The sequence below is a fragment of the Narcine bancroftii genome, chromosome 3 (assembly GCF_036971445.1).
Source record: "Narcine bancroftii isolate sNarBan1 chromosome 3, sNarBan1.hap1, whole genome shotgun sequence".
Lineage (NCBI taxonomy): Eukaryota > Metazoa > Chordata > Chondrichthyes > Torpediniformes > Narcinidae > Narcine > Narcine bancroftii.
The window spans coordinates 164,762,866-164,783,997 of record NC_091471.1 but is presented as its reverse complement, the minus strand read 5'-3'; the positions used below and the strand labels follow the sequence as shown (position 1 = coordinate 164,783,997).

At 37.6% G+C, this 21,132-nt stretch overlaps 1 protein-coding gene across 14 annotated transcripts in view; it reads left to right on the top strand.

The window, feature by feature from the left end:
- Nucleotides 1-21,132, top strand: part of ccser1 (coiled-coil serine-rich protein 1) — a 1,096,421-nt gene that overhangs the window by 633,603 nt on the left and 441,686 nt on the right. For 2 of the 14 annotated variants that reach the window (XR_011353899.1, XR_011353900.1), the window contains exon 9: nt 19,368-19,639. The exons of 11 other annotated variants lie outside the window; for them this stretch is intronic. Coding sequence is in view for 1 of the 3 variants with exons in the window: in XM_069925711.1 (XP_069781812.1) it covers nt 19,368-19,385 (18 nt within the window). In the remaining 2 variants the exon portion in view is untranslated. Of the gene's footprint in view, nt 1-19,367; nt 20,039-21,132 lie in introns of those variants that run through there. One more of the 14 variants, XM_069925711.1, reaches the window with a different exon arrangement.

Here is a 21,132-nt window from a genome sequence, read left to right as displayed (position 1 = left end):
AATCCACAGCCAGAGTGTATTTGGGATGTGGGAGGGGAGCAGGACACCCACATGGTAATGGAAAAATCTGCGCAGATACCTCTAGAAGCAGTTATCAAACCAATGTTGCTGGAGCTTTGAAACACTGCATTACATGCAGTGTTACCAGTAAGGCCATGATCCAAATTAAATTATTCCAGTATATCTTCTAATAAATTAGATTTTACTCTCAATTATTTTCATTTCTAAGGAATTGTCTTACAACTGCTGTTTTTTTTATATTAGTAAAGGCAGTATAAGCCAATGCAATGTCTGATTTAATTCCTTGTATCCTAGGGTGCCCGGTAATAGCATTATATCGTGTGAATACCATGGCAATTTGCTTGTCCCATTACAGAAGTCATTGTTCAGTATGACAAGGTTTGGTGTTAAACCCCTGGCAGAATTTGCCGAGAACTGTCTCTTATAATCCAGATTTTGTTATTTGGTTTTCCAAGTTTACTTCCCATGATAGCTCACCACAGTTCTTGAATATGTCAACAGATTTTTCAACATCTTCCTGTTTTACATCCCCTGTAGTGCTCTTCCTCAGAGAAAAGGGCAAAGCTCTCTTCTGTGGCACTGATATTCAGAATCAGAATCAGGATTTTATTGTCATGAACAAGTCATGAAATTCTGTGTTTGCAGCAGCGACATGGAGCGAACATGCAGATTATAACCATCTTACAACATTACTATGAAAATAATAATAATAATAATAATAATGAGAATAATAGTGAATGAAAAGTAAGGCAGTGTCTTTGGTTCATGGATTATTGAGCAACCTGATGGCAGCGGGGAAGAGGCTGTCCTTGTGCTGCTGAGTGCTTGTCTTTAGGCTCCTGTACCTTTTTCCCATGGTAGCGGAGTCAGGAGGGCATGGCCTGGTGTGATAGTACAGACCTATCACCAATGTATATAGTTACAGTATCTAGAGTATGTATGTAATGACTGTGCCTAGCCAGGTCGGATCATTCCAGACTGGTCGGCCACCTGTGGAGAGCTCCTGTCTTTTGCTAATAAAAGCCTTGGTTTGGATCAACAAGTTTTTAGTTCTTTCGACGAGCTCTACACCTGGGTGATGGGGGTCTTTGAGAATAGAGGCTGCTTTTTTTAAGACACCGCCTCATGTAAATGCCCTCAGTGGAGTGAAGTCTGGTGCCTGTGATGTCACAGGTCGAGTTAACAACCCTCTGGAGTTTATCCTTGTCCTGAGACTCGGTACCTCCATACCAGGCAGTGATGCAACCAGCCAAAATGCTCTCCACAGTACACCTGTAGAAGTTGACGAGAGTCTTTGTTGGCATAATGAATCTTCTCAGACACCTCACTAAGTATAGCCGCTGGTGAACCTTCTTTGTGATTGCATCAACTTGGAGGCTCCAGGACAGATCCTCAGAGATGTCGACACCCAAGAATTTGAGGTTCTTGACCCTCTCCACTAATGAGCACTTAATGTCGACTGGGAGGTGTTCCCCTAACTTCTGAAGACTACAATCATCTCCTTCGTTTTGCTGACGTTGAGCACATGGTTGTTGTCGTTACATCATTCAGTGAGCTGATCTATCTCCTTCCTGTACGCTTCCTCATTGGCATTTGGGATTCCGCCATCAACTATGTTGTCATCAGCAAACTTGTAGATGGCATTAGAATTGTGCCTGACCTCACAGTCATGGGTGTATAATGAGTAGAGCAGTGGGCTAAACACATCCTTGGGTGGCACCTGTGTTGATGACCAGTGAGGAGGAGTCGTTGTTTCCAATTTGTACTGACTGTGGTCTTCTGATGAGAAAGTCAAGGATCCAGTTGCAGAGGAGGGTACAGAAGCCTCGAGTTTGTAACTTCTTGACCAGCACTGAGGGAATAATGGTATTGAAGGCGGAGCTGTAGTCTATGAAGAGCAGCAGCATGTATGAATTGCTGTTTTCAAGGTGATCCAGAGCTGAGTGGAGAGCCAAATTGCATCTTCTGTGGTTTGCTCAACATGAGGTTTGTTTTGATGAGAGATTGTTCCTTTGAAACAGTGTGTTCAAGATATCCATCAATCAAGCTGTTTAATAATTTTATACATTGAAAATACAGTTTAACACCTTCAATTATTTGCTCTAATTTTAACAATTTTTAAATATTTATGATTAGTAAATAGTGAAAGAATCCATTGCCATCTTGAAAATGAATTGGTCAATTATCTATTTATATGCTGCAATCAAGGTTTTTTTTTATGTCTATTGATCCTGACTAATCAATGTGGAAAGGTGTGACTATCGAATATGTTGCCAGAATGGGAGTTGTGATTGGACAACAAAAAGAACAGAAGGATTTATATCCAATTACAATTGTAAGCAAGGCATGTATTTGCATAGCAACTTTGACGTACTTTGCAGAATGTGCAAAATGCCAAATGGTCAATTTTGAAGAAAGCTTCTATTCTTTGAAGAAAACATGGAAGCCAATTTGCATACCCCCACAGAGAGCATTGATAAAAACCACAGGACATATTAATGTAAGGGATAAATATTGACCAGATAAAGGGGAAAAGCTCATTTTCAAAATAGCAGAATAAATGGTGGAAGCAATCAAGTTCAACTATATTATGTCTTCTTTTGGTGGGGGGAGGGGGAAGTGGTTGGGGTTGGGGCAGGGGTGGGAAGTTGGTGGTAGACAGATGATGGTAAATCTTGTTGAAGCTTGCCATGCATTAATGAATGATCCTGATCCACCCTGTAAGAGTTCCAAGAGTTGATGATGTGGGGAAAGATTCTAAAATTTTGGCAGAGAAGAAACCATTGATGACCTCTTCTTTAAGAGTAGAATCTGCATCGTCCCTGCTGATTCTTTGATCCAGAAGGAGCCTCAGTGGGAGAAAAGTGCAAGTCCAGATGATGTAATCCCATTCTTCTGCTGTGCTGTTCCTCTTGGCAATTGCTAATCTGACTAATTCATGCAGGTCGATTTGGTGCCTGAAATCCCGATGGCAAGGATTACAGGTTGTCCAAGACTCACCTGAAAGTGAACTGGATTGATTAGATATTTGTAAAGGCACCAACCTTCCATGGATTCTAAGGATTAAATGGGTAGGAGAGGAATTCTGTGATCTATAGTTCCAAAATTGAGGATTCAGAAGCTTAAGGAGTGGATTGTTTGAAGGTATCTTGATACTAAGGAATAATGATGAGTCCATCACCCTGACAATGTTAATATCTTGGCTTGAGCATTGAAATAATTGTTCTGCTAAAGCAGCAAATAATGAGATCAGAAAATTCTCTCTTTATTCAAGATGCAATATCAAATAATTAAAGGAGTCTGCTGTATGAATAACAAAGCCATTATGAAAACAATTATCTTGGTTGAGTGATAAATAGTTCAAAAATGTCTGAAAGCTTTATTGCCATGTTTTGTGTATTTACTGTGCCATCTGCAATGCATATTTGAACTGTTGTTAATTAAATTAATGATCCAAAGTCAGCAGTGCCCAATAGTGTGTTTGAATGTGTATTTATTTTGTTGAAATTGTGCAAAATAATAGTGGTATGATGAGATTTTTGGAAGCTTTTCGTTGACTCATAGTTTTCTTACAGTTCCGCTGAGCCAGTTAGTTGAACATAAAACAAATCAAAGCATAATGCCATAGGCACTTTGAAATGGTTTCATTAAAGCACCAACTGTGTGGTGGATTATGTTTCACCGATATTAACAAATGTCGGATTTGGGAACCACAGGTGTTGCTTAAGAGATCTGCATTTTGAATTAGAGCTCCATAAATATTGATTCCTGCATATCTTGTGATTTTACATTTTTTTTCCTACCCAGCCTGGGTACAGTGATTCTGGATGACTGTCAGCTTGATTTTCATTCCCGCTCCTCTTGGCCATCAAGTCCTCATTTATATTGTTTTGCCTCTATTCTGCCCCTGGATTGAATTCAGAACTGACAACTGCTTCTAATTCTTCCCCATCTGCTCGCACCAAGGGTAGAGGTGAGCTAATCGATCACAAACCATAGTTTTTGTCACTTAGTGAGTTGAAGGTAAAAAGTTCAGAACAAAAGGTTTGCTTGCTCAAAAAAGGAGAATGGAAATCTACAACGTAGAAATGCACTAAAATCCTGACTTGCTGTAGCCGAAAATATAATTCAATAAAAGTTCAATTGTATATATAGTATTGCATTCAGTTAAAAGTAGATAGTAAATACAAAAGATAGATAGATAATAAATGCAGCATTCAGTCACCATAGTGCAGCAGAGAGAAAAAAAGATATTGAAATGAGAACTAATTGATCTGTGATTGATCAGGCATGCAGAATCATGATCAGAGGTTTAACATGCCAAAGAAAATATGTATTTGCACTCATTTGCCATTCTTTATCACCATAGTAAATAGAAAAGAGATTCCTTTAGCCACACAATGGTTTCACCTTGCAATGACAGTAAAACACTGTATCTGGGGATTGTGATTTCTGAGGTTCCACATTGTCACCTACATGTTCTCAATTTTAAAAACAAGTCCGCTTCCAGAATAACCATTCCTTCAGAAATCAAAGCTTTAGACAGATTTCCTGATTAACATTTTTGCATAAAACATTGGTGAGGTCCAATTTTGAGTATTTTGTGCAGATTAGGTCACTTATTTGAAGGAAAGATATCAATAAGATTGAGATTGAATTAAAAAAAATTACAAGGATGTTTCTGGGATGTTCTAGACAAATATTGAATTGGTTATGACTTTATTCCCTGGAACATCAGAGACTGAAGGGAGATTTGATGGAGCAAAATAGTGTAAATGCAAGCAGAGGTTCGGCGAGACAAGAACGAGATGACATGGCTGTAGAGTGAAAGGTGAAATATCTAAGGGACATATTCTGGCAAACATTTTCGTTCAGTGGATGGTGAGAGTGTGGAATAAGGTCCCATCAGAGGTGATAGATACATGTTTGATTTTTACATTTAAGAGAAGATTGGATGGGTACATTGATGGGAGAGGTATGGCCCTGGTTCAATTCTGTGGAACTGGGTGGACCAACAGTTTGGCATGGACTAGAAGAGCCGGAGGGCTTGTTTCTGTGCTGTAGTTTTCTATAGTTCTGGGTGTATTACCAGCATTTTGCAGTTGAAGCACACTGCAGCAGTGGTATAGTGGAGGCAATCCCTGGTCGGATGAGCATGCATGTTCTTGTAAGTGTTGTATGAGTTTCTTTTCTGAAACAACTGTGACTGGCAAGTATCATCTTCCATTCAAAATGCACGACCAGGGCCTGAGTTTGCATAATGTTCAAAAATAAGTGGCAGATGAGGAATATACTAATATTCTGGTGCTATTGTGTGGACTACTACTTTCTCTGATAACCTAAAACTCTGAGAATACTGTGTATCCTCAGATTATAATCTTTTACACAGGTTGAAGATTCAATTTTCCTGTGAGTTTTGAAATTGTGAGATTCCAATTGATTCATGAAAGCTCTTCAAATTACATTTATTTCTCTGGGAACATGAGAACTGGATGATATGTTTTAAAAATATGTTCACAAAATAAAATATTATTTTCAAGAATTTGCTCAGTGCATTGAAAATATAGGGATGCTGAGATGCAATCTGCGTTGGTTAGTATTTTTAATCTTAAAAATCCATTTGGGTAATTCCAAAGTGTTCACCTTAACCTAGACCTAGACACCCCTTCACTCTGCTGATTTGCTCCTTTATCTCTTTTAAGGGTGAATAGGTTAGGACTTTATTGCCTGGAGCATTGGAGAATGATGGGAGATCTTTTCCTTGAGTTCATCCTGTTCCTGTTATGCTTTCTCTGAGCATGCTCTTGAACACTCAAACTATTCATATCAGCATTTCAGATTTCAAACATTTCATGGTTGTTTATTCAATCAGTTCTTCTTTCAAAAGCAGATGTATCTATTCATCCTTGGGCAGTGCCTGATGCATGATATAATGCGATCTGTGAGCTCTGCACAAATTGATCTGTTGGAGTCAGTCCCACAAAGTAAAAGGGTTAAGACCATCACACTGTGTGAACAAAAGGAGGATGGAGAGGCTCAGTGGGTCAAGCAACATCAATGAAGAGAAATAGTCAGGTAACATTTTGGTTTGGGATCATTCATCGAGACTCAAATGTGACAAGAACTATTGACTGTCCATTTCTCTCCTTGAATACTGTCTGACTCCTGAGTCACTCCAAGCTCTCTTTGTTCCCTCAAGATTGCAGCATCTGCAGTCCTTTTCAGGTATTTGATGAAGGGTATTTCCCAATTTCAAGGAAATGTGAGGATGATATACTGAATTACTATCTTATTAATTCAATAAACCAAACTTTGAAGGTGCAGCTTTAAGTAGCTTTAATTTGTTGATAAAATGGATAAACATTTTGAATTACTTCACATTAACACTTTCATAATGATAAACAAACAAAACATACTGTATAATGATATAACAATATTCAACTTTAAGCAGATATAAAAAGAAATAGACAAAATAAAACAATATAAGATGAAATAAGATGAATTCAAAGAAAAGTATCTCGAGCTCACGTCTCCTTCATGGTTCATCCAAGAATGAGATGCAAGCTCTTGGTCTGCTTCGATATTATGACATATGATGTCATAGTCACTATGGTAACACTACAAACCACATTGCTTTTAAAAGAGATAGGCACAAAATTAACTAAGAAGCAAAAACAAGGTTTTAACCTTTACATTCCGGCCCCTAATTATTATAATAGACATAGCTAATATATAATGATTACTATTACAGATACAAAGTAAATATGTTAAATATAACATTAAAAATCAAAACTTTCTGCTTCTTGTAAAAGACAGATTTTAGTAATAGGTCGATTGAAGTAACCAGTCTTGGTTTTAATCCGCACTTGCAAACGAAACCTTTCTTGTCCGGAACTGTATCCACAATTTTCCCCAGCAACCAAGAATTTCTCGGTGCAGAATCGTCCATGATAATTACAATGTCTTTGTATACAAAATTGCATTTATCTTTAGACTATTGTGATGGAATATTTGGGAATATTTTTGGGAGAGAAAGTGGTAAAATTAGAGTAGGTTACATACACACATTTTAAACAGATCTTATTTGAAATACTGAAGAATTCATATTCAGTGACTTTACAGAAACTATGGAGAATGCTATGCACATTTCAAAAGTAGGTTCTAATTGAAATTATGTCATAAATTGAATGAACTATTGTCTTGGAAGAGCCAGGTTGTCTCCTTTGGACTTTTTTGCAAGGTTTTTGACCTCTCTGCAAAGTGCTCATTCAGAGGTCATTAAGAGGTTCTTCTTTACCTAAAACAACAGATGGGAGCATAAGACTAACTCCTATTGTCTGCTGGAGAAGACTGGGGGTTTTGTAGGTGAGAGAAAGAAGGACATGCTGCTGGCAGTTTGAATTTCAGACAGAGAGAGAGACAGAAGGGAGTCTTGGACTGTGTGACACAAGCCAGGAGAAGCTTGTTGGAACTGAAACAGTAGCTCCAGAGTGGCAGATGGCTGGACGTGCTATCTGTCTGATGTTTCTCTTGAAATAAGCGGAACAGAAAGGAACTCTGTGGTAATTTGAAAGAAAAAGGTTATCATCTGGAGAACCCTGGTGGAGCAAGTTTCATCAGCAAGACATTGAGGTGACTAATGGTGGTAGCTCAATTGTGGAAATCCTGGAACAACACATCTCTCTCTGCAAGCCTCAATAACCTTTCTGAGCAGTAAACATTTACCTTTCGAGCACCAAAGCCTGGTGAACTTTATACATGTTAAATTTTTTGCACAGTATAAGAATGGCCTGCAACCAGAGAACTTGGAAGAATGAGAAGTGAGATTGAACTGTGAACCAAAGAACTTTTATTAAATTTACACACACATTACTTACACGTGTGCTTAGAATTAGAAGGGGGTTATGTTGGGTTAGTTAAGTTAATAGTCCATTTTCATGTTTAAAGATAATTAAAAACAACTTTTGTTTAGGTAACTACTTGATGTGGTGAATCTCTATTTCTGCTGGGTTTTGGGGTCCTTTGGGCTCATAACACTATATTTGTCTTCCTTGTAATAATGAAGGATATTCTTTAATCAATCTTTTCCAAAATAAATCCACATTAAATTGCACTTGTCTCCATCTGCATCTTGCATAAATATCTTCTTTCTGAAATTGACCCAGAGGCATTAAAGGTTTAGATTTAAGAAGTAAAAGATGATTCAGTGTATATGCTTCGATGTCATTTGAATTGTCAGAAATTTTTGTTATTTGACGACTATTTAAAATAGCTTCGATCTTGCACATGAAGGTTGTCTTCATTCAGTATTTGATCTTTGTGAAGCCATATCAGTTGGATTATCCATTGTTTTAACATATCTCCTTTGATTAGCATGCAAAACCTTTTCAATCTCATTAATTCTCAGTCACAAAGGTATGAAACCTCATTGTTTTGTGATTAATGTATTTAAGTACTGATGTACTATCAGTCCAAAATATAGAATCTGCTAACTCCATCTGTAATTCTCTTCTTAACACAGTGACCATTTTTCTCGCCATAGTCTTGGCAGTCAATTCCATTCGAGGTACGGTGACTGGCTTTAATTGAGCCAATCTAGCTTTTCCCATTATAAATCCACAATGTACTCACTCTTTGTTATTTTGCAGTACTAAATAACTGACAGTACCAAAACCAACTTCGCTTGCATCAGCAAAGAAACCTCCTTTACTACAGATCTCATTTAACTCATGATAAAGATCTATTACTCCTTTTACTGAAACCACTAAATTAAGACAATTATCAACATAGAAATTATTTCTGATGATGGTTAAAGCTTGAGAACCAAAGTGATCTTCATTACCTTTAGCACATTTCCTGAGAGAAACATTTGCACAATTTGGTGACAAAGTTGTTCCAAATAAATGGACTGTCATTCTGCATTCAATCATATCTTTACTGTAATCGCCATTAGGCCACCATAACAATCATAAAAAATCTTGATCTTCTGTTGGTACTTTCATTTGATGAAATATCACTTCAATTACAATAGGCTCTTGGCGAAATATTATCAAAACACCGCTTAAAATACTGGGTGGCTCTGGACCTTGTAAAAGTTGACAATTCAATGAAACTCAGGTGTTTATAATCTTTCTGGGCTTCTTGCCAGATTCTGCAAACTAGAGCTCTATCTTATCTTGAAGGTCTCAGGTGTCTTTCAAGGGTTGGTTTGATTTTAAACTGTGCAATCAGACAGACATATTCTAACAGAAAACTGGGTTTCTTGTTAAAGATTAAATGCTTCTTGCTTTTAAGAAGTTGAGTTCTTCCAGACAGATTTTATGAGCCTTTCTTCCAAACAAAGTTCAAAATTATAAATTTTTGTTTAATCAAAATATTGACGACACTTTCCAAGTTTAAATTTCCCAATTTCAAAATGTGTAATCTTCAAGGAAATATGAGGACGATATTCCAATTCCTATCTTATTAATCCAATAAACCAAACTTTATAGATGCAGCCCTAAGCAGCTTTTAATCATTGATAAAACAGATAACCATTTTGAATAACTTTGCATTAACACTTTCATAACAATGAACAAAGCATACTGATATAACGATATAATTATATAACGATATTCAACTTTAAACAGATATAAGAAGAAATAGACAAAATAACACAATATAAGATGAAATAAGACAAATTCAAAGAAAAGTATCTCAAGCTAATGTCTCCTTCATGGTTCATCGAAGAATGAGATGCAAGCTCTTGGTCCATGCGGACATTACGACATTTGATGTCATAGTCACTATGGTAACACTACAAATAATACACCTTCTTAAAGAGATAGGCACAAAATTAACTAAGAAGTAAAAGCACAAGGTTTTAACACTTACAAGGGCTGAAGCCCAAAACATTGGTTACCATTTACTTCAACTGAGTTTCTCCTATATTGCACTTAACACCAGCAGATTTCCTTGTTTAACATTGAAAGCTTGGATCAATGTGCAGGGGTAAATTGATGGGGCCTCTTCTGATAGTTTGTCAAATGATTCCATTTTGTAGTTATCATCGCCAGGTGCAGTGAAAATCTTTGTCCAACAGATCTGATCCCATTGGTATATAGCACTATAGTTTTCTTTTAACACTTCCTTTCTGTTGTATGGTTGTCTCAGGATCAAAGAATAGCTGTACAACAGCAAAAAAAAAATCCTTTGTGCAATGTGGTCATGTCAATCATTATTCACATGACTAAAATCACAATAATACTAAGATGACAGTAAACAAACCTACATTGAACCATAGAACCATTGAACATTGTGGCATAGAAAACAGCCCCTTCAGCTTTTCTAGTCTGTGCCATACCATTCTGACTCATTCCATTGCTCTGCGCCATCCATAACACTCCCATCTACGTACCTCCCCAAAGTTTCATTAAATGTGAAAATTGAGGCCATTTATTACATCTAATGGCAGCATGCTCCAGACTCCCACTACTCTCTGTGTGTAGAAGTTCCCCCTAAATTTTTCCCCTTTCACCCTAAATACATGTCCTCTGGTTTGTCTCTCTCTTCATCACAGTCAAAAAATTCTATTTGCTTTTATTCTATCTACACCCCTCATAATTTTGTATACCTCTATAAAATCTCCCCTCATTCTCTATGATCAGGGCATAAAATTCTAATCTGTTTAATCTTGCTCTGTAACAGTTCCTGAAGTCCCAGCAACATCGTAGTAAATCTTCTCTGCACTGTTTCAAACTTTTTGATATCTTTCCTGTAGTTAGGTGATGAAATTGCACACAGTACTCCAAATTTTGCCTCACCAATGTCTGACATAACTCTATCATAACATCCCAACACCTATACTCAATACTATGATTGCTGAGTCTCTTTACAACCCTATCCACCTATTATGCCACTTTTAGGGAATTATCTTTTGTATTTCAGATCCCTCCATTCTATCACACTCTTCAGTGCCTTACCATTTACTATGTATGTCCTATCTTGATATGTTCTTCCAAAATTCAACATTGCACACTTATCAGCATTAAATTCTATCTGCCATTTTCCAGCTCTTCTAGGTCCCCCTGCAAGCTTTGAAAGCCTTCCTCACTGTCCACAACACTTCCAATCTTCATTTCATCTGCAAACTTGTTGATCCAATTTACCACATTATCATCCAGATCATTGATATAGACGACAAATGGCTGTGATACCAGCACTGATCCCTGAGGCGCATCACTAATTGTAGACCTCCAGACTGAGAAGCGATCATCCACTACCACTCTCTAGCTTCTGCCATATTGGCAATGTCGAATCCAGTTTACTACCTCATGATGAATTCCAAGTGCCTGAACCTTCCTGACTATCCTACCATGTGGAATCTCGTCAAAGGCCTCACTAAAGTCCACGTAGACAACATCCACAGCCTTTCCTTTATCAACTTTCCTCACAACCTTCCTGAAAAACTCTACAACATTAGTTAAACAGGACTTATCACAACACAAAGCCATGTTGACTAATGCTAATTAGTCCCTGACTGTCCCCACTCTCTCACCCCTCTCCCTCCCTCTCTCCGATATATCCAATCTCTTAGGACAAGGTCCAGTAATTTATCTACTAGTGATGTCAGGCTTACCAGCCTATAATATCCAGAGTTACTTTTTGTGCATTTTTTTAAACAACAGAACGTGATGAGGTACACTCTAATCCTCTGGCACCTCACCTGTGACTAAGGACATTTTAAATATTTCTGCCAGGGCCCTTGAAATTTCTACACTAGACTCCTCAAGGTCTGAGGGAATATCTTGTCAGGCCCTGGGGATTCAACAACCCTTATTTGCTTTAAGACAGCAAACAGATCCTTCTCTTTAAAATGTATAGTTTCCATGACGTTATTGCATGTTTTCCTTACTTCCCATGATTCTGTGCCAGTTTCCTGAAACAAAAAACCCACTTAAGATCTTTCCCATCTCTTCTGACTCCACACATAGCTGACAACTCTGATCTTCAAGTGGACCAATTTTGTCCCTTACTATCCTTTTGCTCTTAAAACACATGTAGGAACGTTTAGTATTTTCCTTCACATTGACATCCAAATCAATCTCATGTCTTCTTTTTGCCCTGCTAATTTCCTTCTTAAATTTTGTCTTGTATTTTTTATACTCCACAATACCTAATTTTCTCCTTAATATCTATACCTGCCTTACACCTCTCCCTTATTTTGAACCAGATCCACAATCTTGCCTTTAATCCTAACAGGAACACATGAACTCTGTACTCTCAAACTTTCACCTTTGAAGATCCTCCACTTAACTCGTGCATCCTTTCCTGAAAACAACTTATTGCAATCAACGCATTCTAGTTCCTTTCTCATTTCATCAAAATTAGTCTTTATCCAATTTAGAATCTCAGCCCAAGGCCCAGACCTATCCTTCTCTATAATTCATTTGAGACTAATGGCATTATGATCATTGGAACCAAAATGTTCCCCTACACATACTTCTGTCACCTGTCCTATGTCATTCCCTAATAGGAGATCCAGCATTACACTCTCTCTAGTTGGTACCACTATAATTGATTTAGAAAACTTTTCTGAACACAGTTGAAAAACTCCAAGTCACGAGGCCTATTACAATGTAAGAATCGAATCCCAGTCAATGTGTAGAAAGCTAAAATCTTTTGCTCTCACAACTTTTTTCTGCAGCTGTCTGCTATCTCTCTACATATTTGTTCCTCCAATTTTTGCTGACAATTGGGCATTAATGAATGCTCCAATAAAACCTTGTTTGTAAGTCACATTCCATGTAAGTGTTGATTCCTCTTTTTGGATGCTTGATTTCAGTGGGAAAAATACTTCTTATCTTAGTATTTCTGCATTGTATCTCAAGTCAATGATGAGAAGAAAAAATGGGTATAGATGGAGTAATGCAAGGAGGCTTTTTCCACTGAAGTTAGGTGAGATACAAACCAGAGGGTATGGGCTAAGGGTAAAAGAAGAAAAGTTAGGGGGAAACTTACAGTGAATTTCTTCACACCAAGAATGGTGGGAGTATGGAATGAGCTGTCAGCTGATGAATTTTAATATTTAAGAAGAAATTGGACACATACGTGGATGGAAGATATGGACTTTGTGTAAGTCAGTGAGACCAGACAGAAAAACATTTCAGCACACGCTAGAAGGGCCAAAGTGCCCTTCCTGTAATGTTCTATGGGTCTGTGGTTCTAATTTATTTTATTAATGATATACTCTTTGGACTTGTACAATTAGTTTAAATAAAGTTAAGATTTAAATAAATGGAAACTGTAAAAACCTTGATATCCAGCACCCATGGGGATTGGTATATGCCAGATAAGTGCAGTTCCTGGTTGGTTGAGATTGCATGTTGTATGAATGGCAAACTAACGGCAAGACGTGCCAATTTAAACCTCTGTATTTTTTTATCCATTTATTTTACGCAATTTTTTTGTTAGTTGTTCAAAACTACCAATTGCTTAAATTCCAAATAGCAGGGATCTTACTGTACAGATTTCATCAATTAGTACTTTAAATATACCACGTGTGATTGGTGTCAGTCATTTTGGTATTCATCTTCTGGCTCCTCCCTATTCTTCATCTTCTGGCTCCTCCCTATTCTTCATCTTCTGGCTCCTCCCTATTCTTCATCTTCTGGCTCCTCCCTATTCTTCATCTTCTGGCTCCTCCCTATTCTTCATCTTCTGGCTCCTCCCTATTCTTCATCTTCTGGCTCCTCCCTATTCTTCATCTTCTGGCTCCTCCCTATTCTTCATCTTCTGGCTCCTCCCTATTCTTCATCTTCTGGCTCCTCCCTATTCTTCATCTTCTGGCTCCTCCCTATTCTTCATCTTCTGGCTCCTCCCTATTCTTCATCTTCTGGCTCCTCCCTATTCTTTAGCCACTTCTTGGGAAGTAGATTTGTATAATGCACTTCTGGTAGTTATCGTTGAAGGTGCCGATGCCTCATATCTTTTTATTTCAAAGAATATTATAAAAAAATCAATATTAATATAATGCAGTATATTCAAGTCAACATTTTCTTCACAAGATGAGCAAATCATCAGTTCTCATTTGACACAACTCGTGAGCAAATAACTTATTGAGTTTTCAAACCCAACAAATTAGTGTGCAGTAGCAGGAGGGTCTTAAATTGTGATCTTCCCATAGACCTCTTTCAAGTGGCTGTACCCAACTTCAATGCCTTCTATAACACAGTCATGAACCTTTTAATGTGTCATCAGAGTCCAGTATGATCAGTTATTAGGGGGGACGATTCCTCCACAAGGATGCTTTCATCTCTTCCTAGACCATACTAACTTTAAAGATGTGCACAACAGTCTCCTTTCCATTATGAGACCATCATGTAGCTTGGCCAAATCCTGAACTGATTGGGAGGGCTTCTCACCAAAGTAAAGTTTTACTGGTTGCTTGAAAGTTCTGACCATGAAATATTTTGCCATATGACTGTGATTGTCTGCTAAGGAAACTGCCCCCACAGGATTCACCTTCTTTTCCTGCAGAACTGTGATGATACTTCATGTTGAACAGGGTCCGATTGATTTATGATGAAAAGTCTTTCATTGGGTGTAATCACTGTCATGGCTGTATCTGATCACTCCATGATCATTCCAAATCTCTTGGGTCTTGTGCATTGCTTCCCTAAATAGTAATGGCACTCAATTCGAGTCTTGTACTAAAATTCTCCATCTTTCCTGGAAGTGATGCTTAAACACAAGATGAATGTTACAGTTTGGATCAATTTATTGTTGAGCAATTCAAATCTATTTGTGGTCTTGATCCAGTCTTGATTTTCCCATTGGTTGCTTTCCCTAAATGCCTGTAATGCCATAATTCATTGAAAGCAGCAGTGGTTTACTTGTAAGGCAGAACAAATAACCTTTGTTGAATCTTCAAGTTCATTATATTGACTTTGTTTTGCATTATCTCTGTTACATTGATGTCGTGCAGGCACATCACATGATTCTCCTGTCCAATTGTGCAGCCACACACATGTAATCACAGAGAACAACTTGCTGATGTGTATAAGCACACTGTAATGTGTATCTATTTTAATGTGCATGCTTGTGCTTGCATGCATAAGTGTGTTTGTGAGATTTACTGTGAAGACCTGCTCTATTCTTTGGGTCAGGACATCAATGCATTGCAGCAGGAACATCTGGATGATTAAAAGCTATTCCACAGCACTGTGATTCCACTGGCAACGTGACATTGCAAACCATGGGGGTGGTGCGAGTTAATTTGTACAATTTCCTTGCATTCAAGGACAATTGGTTCTTCAAATTTAATTTTGCAATTGTGTTTTCTGATCCTCTCATATCAGGCCAAATACTGAACACATTCAACAACAGCTCTCACTGGACCACAGAAGCACCAGCTTCAAAGCAAGACAATTATACAAATCACACCCATCTGTTTCCTGCTGTTTCTGGCATTCACAAGCAAATGACAGAGGCTGATCTTTTGTGCCCTGTTCAACCCTTGGCTCCATTATCACGCCACCAGGAGTGGTATTTCAAGGGTTGCATTAAGTACCTGACCTCCTCAAGTAGTAAGCTGCTTTGTGTTGAATTTTGCTGATTTTAATTTCATGCGTTGGATAACTCTTGAAAAATAAAGCTGGGTTACATAAATACATTTGCATATTAATTGTTGGGTAGATGCAGAGTGTAAGTGGGAAGCTATCGTTGGGGGGTGGGGGGGGAAGGAGGATTCTTTGACATGGGATGAGAGACATTTGCTGAAATAGTCCAATCATAGTGATAACTTCCAATTAAAAAGATGATTTTATTATCAAAATTGAGGTTAAAATCTATTCATCACAGTCAAAGCCTGTGAATCGAAAAACAGCCATAACTTGATTTTGATTGTCATGTTGCTGTTCTCCGATAGATTGCCTCAATCTAACTGCCAAACCCATGTTTATCTGCACACCTACCAACTTGGAGATAGAATGACACTTCTCATCTGCACATGAAATGGTGAACAATTTCACGTAAATAATTTGCAAATGCACAGTATTATCCATGCAGAGCTGCAGCCTAGGGTTCAATGAGATGCAAAGATGAATGTATCTTCATTTACAAAGCAGTGGGTTGAACTGGCTAGTCTGTTTGTTACTTGTCACTAATTGCCCTTGATCTGTATGGGTAACAAGGTAATGCAAGAAGCCTATAAAGTGTCAATTACAGTATTTTGTGCCAGGACTTTTGTATCCAGATCAGGTAAGGGCAGCAGATTTCTTTGCTGTCATGAATAAACGTGTTTTATTTTAATGTCAATATGATGAATTTTTGGTTCTAAATTCTGAATTTATTTATTCCACCCCTCAGCTAGCCTGTGGGTTTTGAAATCTTGGTGACTGATAAGGTAACATAATCACATAAAAAACCACAGAAACTGCTGGAAGCACTCTGAACATCAGGCAGCATCTGTGGGGAGAGAAGCAGAGATGGTGTTTCAGGTCAAGGACCTTCCATCAGAATCTCATAAAGTGAGAAAGCAAGAGTGTTTCAAGCTGTAGAAAGGGGATGTGTGGAGAGAATGGAGCAAATGCCTGTGATAGGTTGAAAATCCAGTTGTCAAGGCAACAGGTATTTTAAAAAACCTGGCAGATAGCAGGGAAAGAACATTAACAAATTGAAATGGAAAGATATAACAAGAGGAAGAGGGGTTGTTATTTATAATTGTTAAATGCAATATTGCCCTGAAGATAAACACCCCATTTTATTCTCCCTCTCCACAGATCACAGTACAGCTATATCTTTGTTTTGCTCTTTGCTCTAATAAACTGGAATGCCATTTTAAACTAATTGTTACTTTGACAATTTAATCTGCAACCGACAGTATTATTTCTTCTGTTCTCTCTACTGCCCAATTTCCACCACATAAAACTTGTGTGCTTTCTTACTTTCACACAAATTATGTTTGATTCCTCAACCTTGTTGCATTACCTCCAAGTCCTGTTTTGAACTTGGTTTTCCAAAACCTGCAGTTTTTGCTTTGACACCATCATTAAGATGTCAAATATTTGAGTAAGACTCAATGTCATTGGGTGCCATGTCAGAGTTTAAAAAAAAATAATTTAAATGAGGAGCTATTTCAGGAAATAGATATTGTGATGTGGAAAGTAAGGATATAATGGTCAATGGTCAGGTAAAATGGGTGGAGGTGCAGAGGTTGGAGACACTGTAAGAGAGTGGGCAGCTGCTTGCAGATGATATGAAGATGGAGAGGTATAGTGCGATAGGCAAAATGGGATGGATCAAAGAAAAGGGTGATAGAGTTGCCTCAGCTCCAGAGATTTACTGCTGCTGTCCAGGTGAGTTTCCTGAAGGTACTTAGATATTTCTCCAACTTCCCAAAGATTTCAGGGGTTTGCCAAAAATTATCTCCAAAGATCAAACTGGGTTTATTAAAAATAGATACTCTAATTTTAATATTAGAAGATTATTGAACATTATTTAATCCATTCCATTCAAATTACCAGAATGAGTTGATTCACTTGATGCTGAGAAAGTTTTTGATAGAGTGGAATGGCCTTATTTGTTCAAGATTAGGGAAGATTTAACTTGGGTCCTGGATTTATCTCTTGGATCAAACTAATTTACTAAGCTCCTTTTGCAGCTGTTATTACTAATAACTATAAATCTCCTTAGTTGTCCTCTTAGTCCCTTATTATTCAACTAAGCTTTGGAACCTTAGCAATTGCTCTAAGACATTCTACAAATATCCATGGTATCCAGAGAGGGGAGAGAGTACATAAGTTTCTTTATATGCAGATGATTTGTTGGTATATATCTTTAATCCTAAAAAAAATGATTCCTTCTATGTTATCTTGCTTTCTGAATTAGGTATTTTTTTTTCAGGATATAAATTGAATTTAAATAAAAGTTAACTTTTTTCCCTGTTAGTAATCATTTACATTTATATGATCAGTTACCTTTTAAAGTTATTAAAAATCAATTTGAATATCTTGGTTTAAAAATTACAAAAAAACTTTAGAATTTATACAAATATAACATCCCTTTGATTGATTATGCTAAAGAAATGTTATTGAAATGATTACTATTGATGTTGTCATTAGTAGGCCAAATTAATGCAATTAAAATGAAAATCTTACCAGAGTTCTTATTTACATTTCAAGCTATCCCAACTTTCATCCTTAAAATATTCTTTGACAAATTAGATTTTAAAATATCATTTTATATATAAAACCTTAAATATGGAATAATAAAAGTCCTAGGTTTGAACCTTTCATCAAGATTGTTTTGAGTCTCGATGGAGGGTTATGACTTGAAATGTTTATCATTCTTTTTTCTCCCACTGATATATTCCTCCAGCAGATTTTGTTTTGCATCTGATTATAGCATTTGTAGACTTTTTTGTCAACAAGCATACTGGTTTTATTTTGTTGATTTGTAGATGTGGATATGACTGGCAATGCCAGTATTTATTGTCCATCCCCAAATTGCCCCTGAACTGAGGACCACATATGGTCACACACACACACACACACACACACACACACACACACACACACACACACACACACACACACACACACACACACACACACACACACCACACACACACACACATTCTCACACACACACACACACACACACACACTGTCTCACACACACACAGTGTGTGTAAACAGTGAACCACATATGTGGGCCAGGAGTCAAGTATGGACCAGATGAGGAAGGATGGTAGATTTCCTTCCTGAGAAGAATATTAATGAACCAATCATGTTTTTGCAATCATCTGGTGATTACTAAGATGAGCATTAAATAAATTCCACATTTTAAGAAGTTTAGAAGAACAGATTAACTGGGGAAGATAAGTCATCTGCACCAAAATCTATGACTAAAGCTTTTGACATTTTGACAAAAACAATGACAATGCAACAGCAAAACTGGTCCAACCACAGATCATAGGACAAATTAAAGATTAATATTAAGAAATTGATCAAGGAAGAGGGTGGCCGAGGGGTCTCCGGTGGATCTTCTGCCTTACACCAGTGAACCAGGTTCAACCCTGACCATCGCTGCTGTCCATATGGGTTTCATCTAACATTTTGTTTTTCTCCAACATCCCAAAGACATAGGGTTTGGTAGGTTAATTGGGCTGTAACTTTCTCCTAGTAAAGGCTGGCATTAGAATTTATTCGAAAATGGGAGAAATGTTATAGAGAAAATTAGTTGAGTGATAGAATTGCTCTGTGAGCAATCAATCTGATTCACTGAATTGTCTTCTTTTTTATTATATGGAAATATCAAAAAAACTGATAAGAAAAAAAAATGTAATTTGGATTCCTTATTTCTAGATTCAACAACATTTATGATAACTGGCACACGAATGAAGCAAATACATTGTATAATGCTTCAGAGAATGAGACACGATGAACATCTCAGGAGTACTGAAAAATCAAGGATCCAAAGAAATTATGGAATTAAAAGACATTAATACTGATAACCAAATACACCTGGAGAAGTAAATGAGTTTGAAAACTGATCAATCTCAAGATCCTGTTGATCTACAACTTAAATTTTGAAGGAAATTGTTATGAAAATGGCTGCTCTGATTAACATCTTCCAGGTATTGATAGATTCATGAGAATAGCATAAATAGCTAGTTGACCCTCATTTTAAGAAGAAAGGAAGATCTATCCTCAGTGGTTGGTAAATATCTGAAATATATAATAGAGGATGCAATAACAAGATGGTGGAAAATAAAAATAATATAATTGTGTAAAGTCGGTTAAAGGATAAATTGCCTTTGGATTTTCAGGAGGCTTTCGATAATCTCCCACTCAGAATACAGAAGTGTGGGTGTCTGTGTGTGTTTGTGTGTATATGAGAGTGGGTGTGTGAGGGTATGTGTGTGAGAGTGGGTGTGTGAGTGTGTGTGTGTGTGTGTGTGTGTGTGTGTGTGTGTGAGAGAGACTGTGTGTGGGTGTGTGTGAGTGTGGGTGTGTGAGTGTGGGTGTGGATGTGTGTGTGAGTGTGGGTGTGTGTGTGAGTGTGGGTGTGTGAGTGTGGGTGTGGATGTGTGTGTGAGTGTGGGTGTGTGTGTGAGTGTGGGTGTGTGAGTGTGGGTGTGTGTGTGTGTGGGTGTGGATGTGTGTGTGTGAGTCTATGTGTGTGTGTATGTGTGTGTATGTGTGTGTGTGTGTGTGTGTGTGTGTGTGTGTGTGTGTGTGTGTGTGTGGGTATGTTCTCATATTCTTTCCTCACTTTCATTTTGTTCCTTCAAACAATGAAATTCTCAAGAACATGGCCAGTGTTTTGGACCTCACCGTTCGTGCATTATGAAGGATACAGCGCAAGCCATAGAGTAATGATGCACCTGTTGTGTTCTATGAGATTTTTCTTGTTGCTCTTGGTTTATCAGAAAGTAGCAGGGAGAAACTGATGCATCATCTTCTTTAAAAGCAGTTGTATGTGGTGGGCTGTCGATATTGCTCAATATTTCTAAGGTATGGTTCAGATACTAAACTGAGACCTTTCACTCTCTTGTCTGAGCTGTTTATTTTCCTCAATGGTTTCTGCTACTTAATGCTTGCAAAAAATTCAAATTCAATTTTACCAGAAAGATGCACTGCTGGAAACAACTCTATTCATCTTGAAGGCTCCAACTGCTGTTCCACAATGTGAAATTACTGTGTAATTGAGCTTCGAAATACATTTTGCATCAATGTCATTTTAGCCAGTTGAAAGAGAAACTGGAATCATCCTTTCATGCAGCGTAAAATCATTCTGAAGCACTAGTCTTTGGAGGCTGACATTAATTATTTTGATCACCAGCTTGTCATTGTAAGATGTTGTCTTGTTGAAAACGTGACAAGACTTTTACACCACCAGCATTTTCCTGTTGTGTAGTTCTGAATATTTGCCCTGTTGTCACAAACAAAATACTCATTATGTTTCTGCCATCTCTCAATGCTGCCCAAATGTTCTCCTTCTCTTCTCCTGGAGTGCAGAGTTCATTTGATATTATTCTCCTGTTAAACAGACCAACTCCCTCAGTTGTAGCTTAACATTCGGTCTTACACCTGTGACTTGGAAAGCTGTGGGCTAATTCTAACTTCA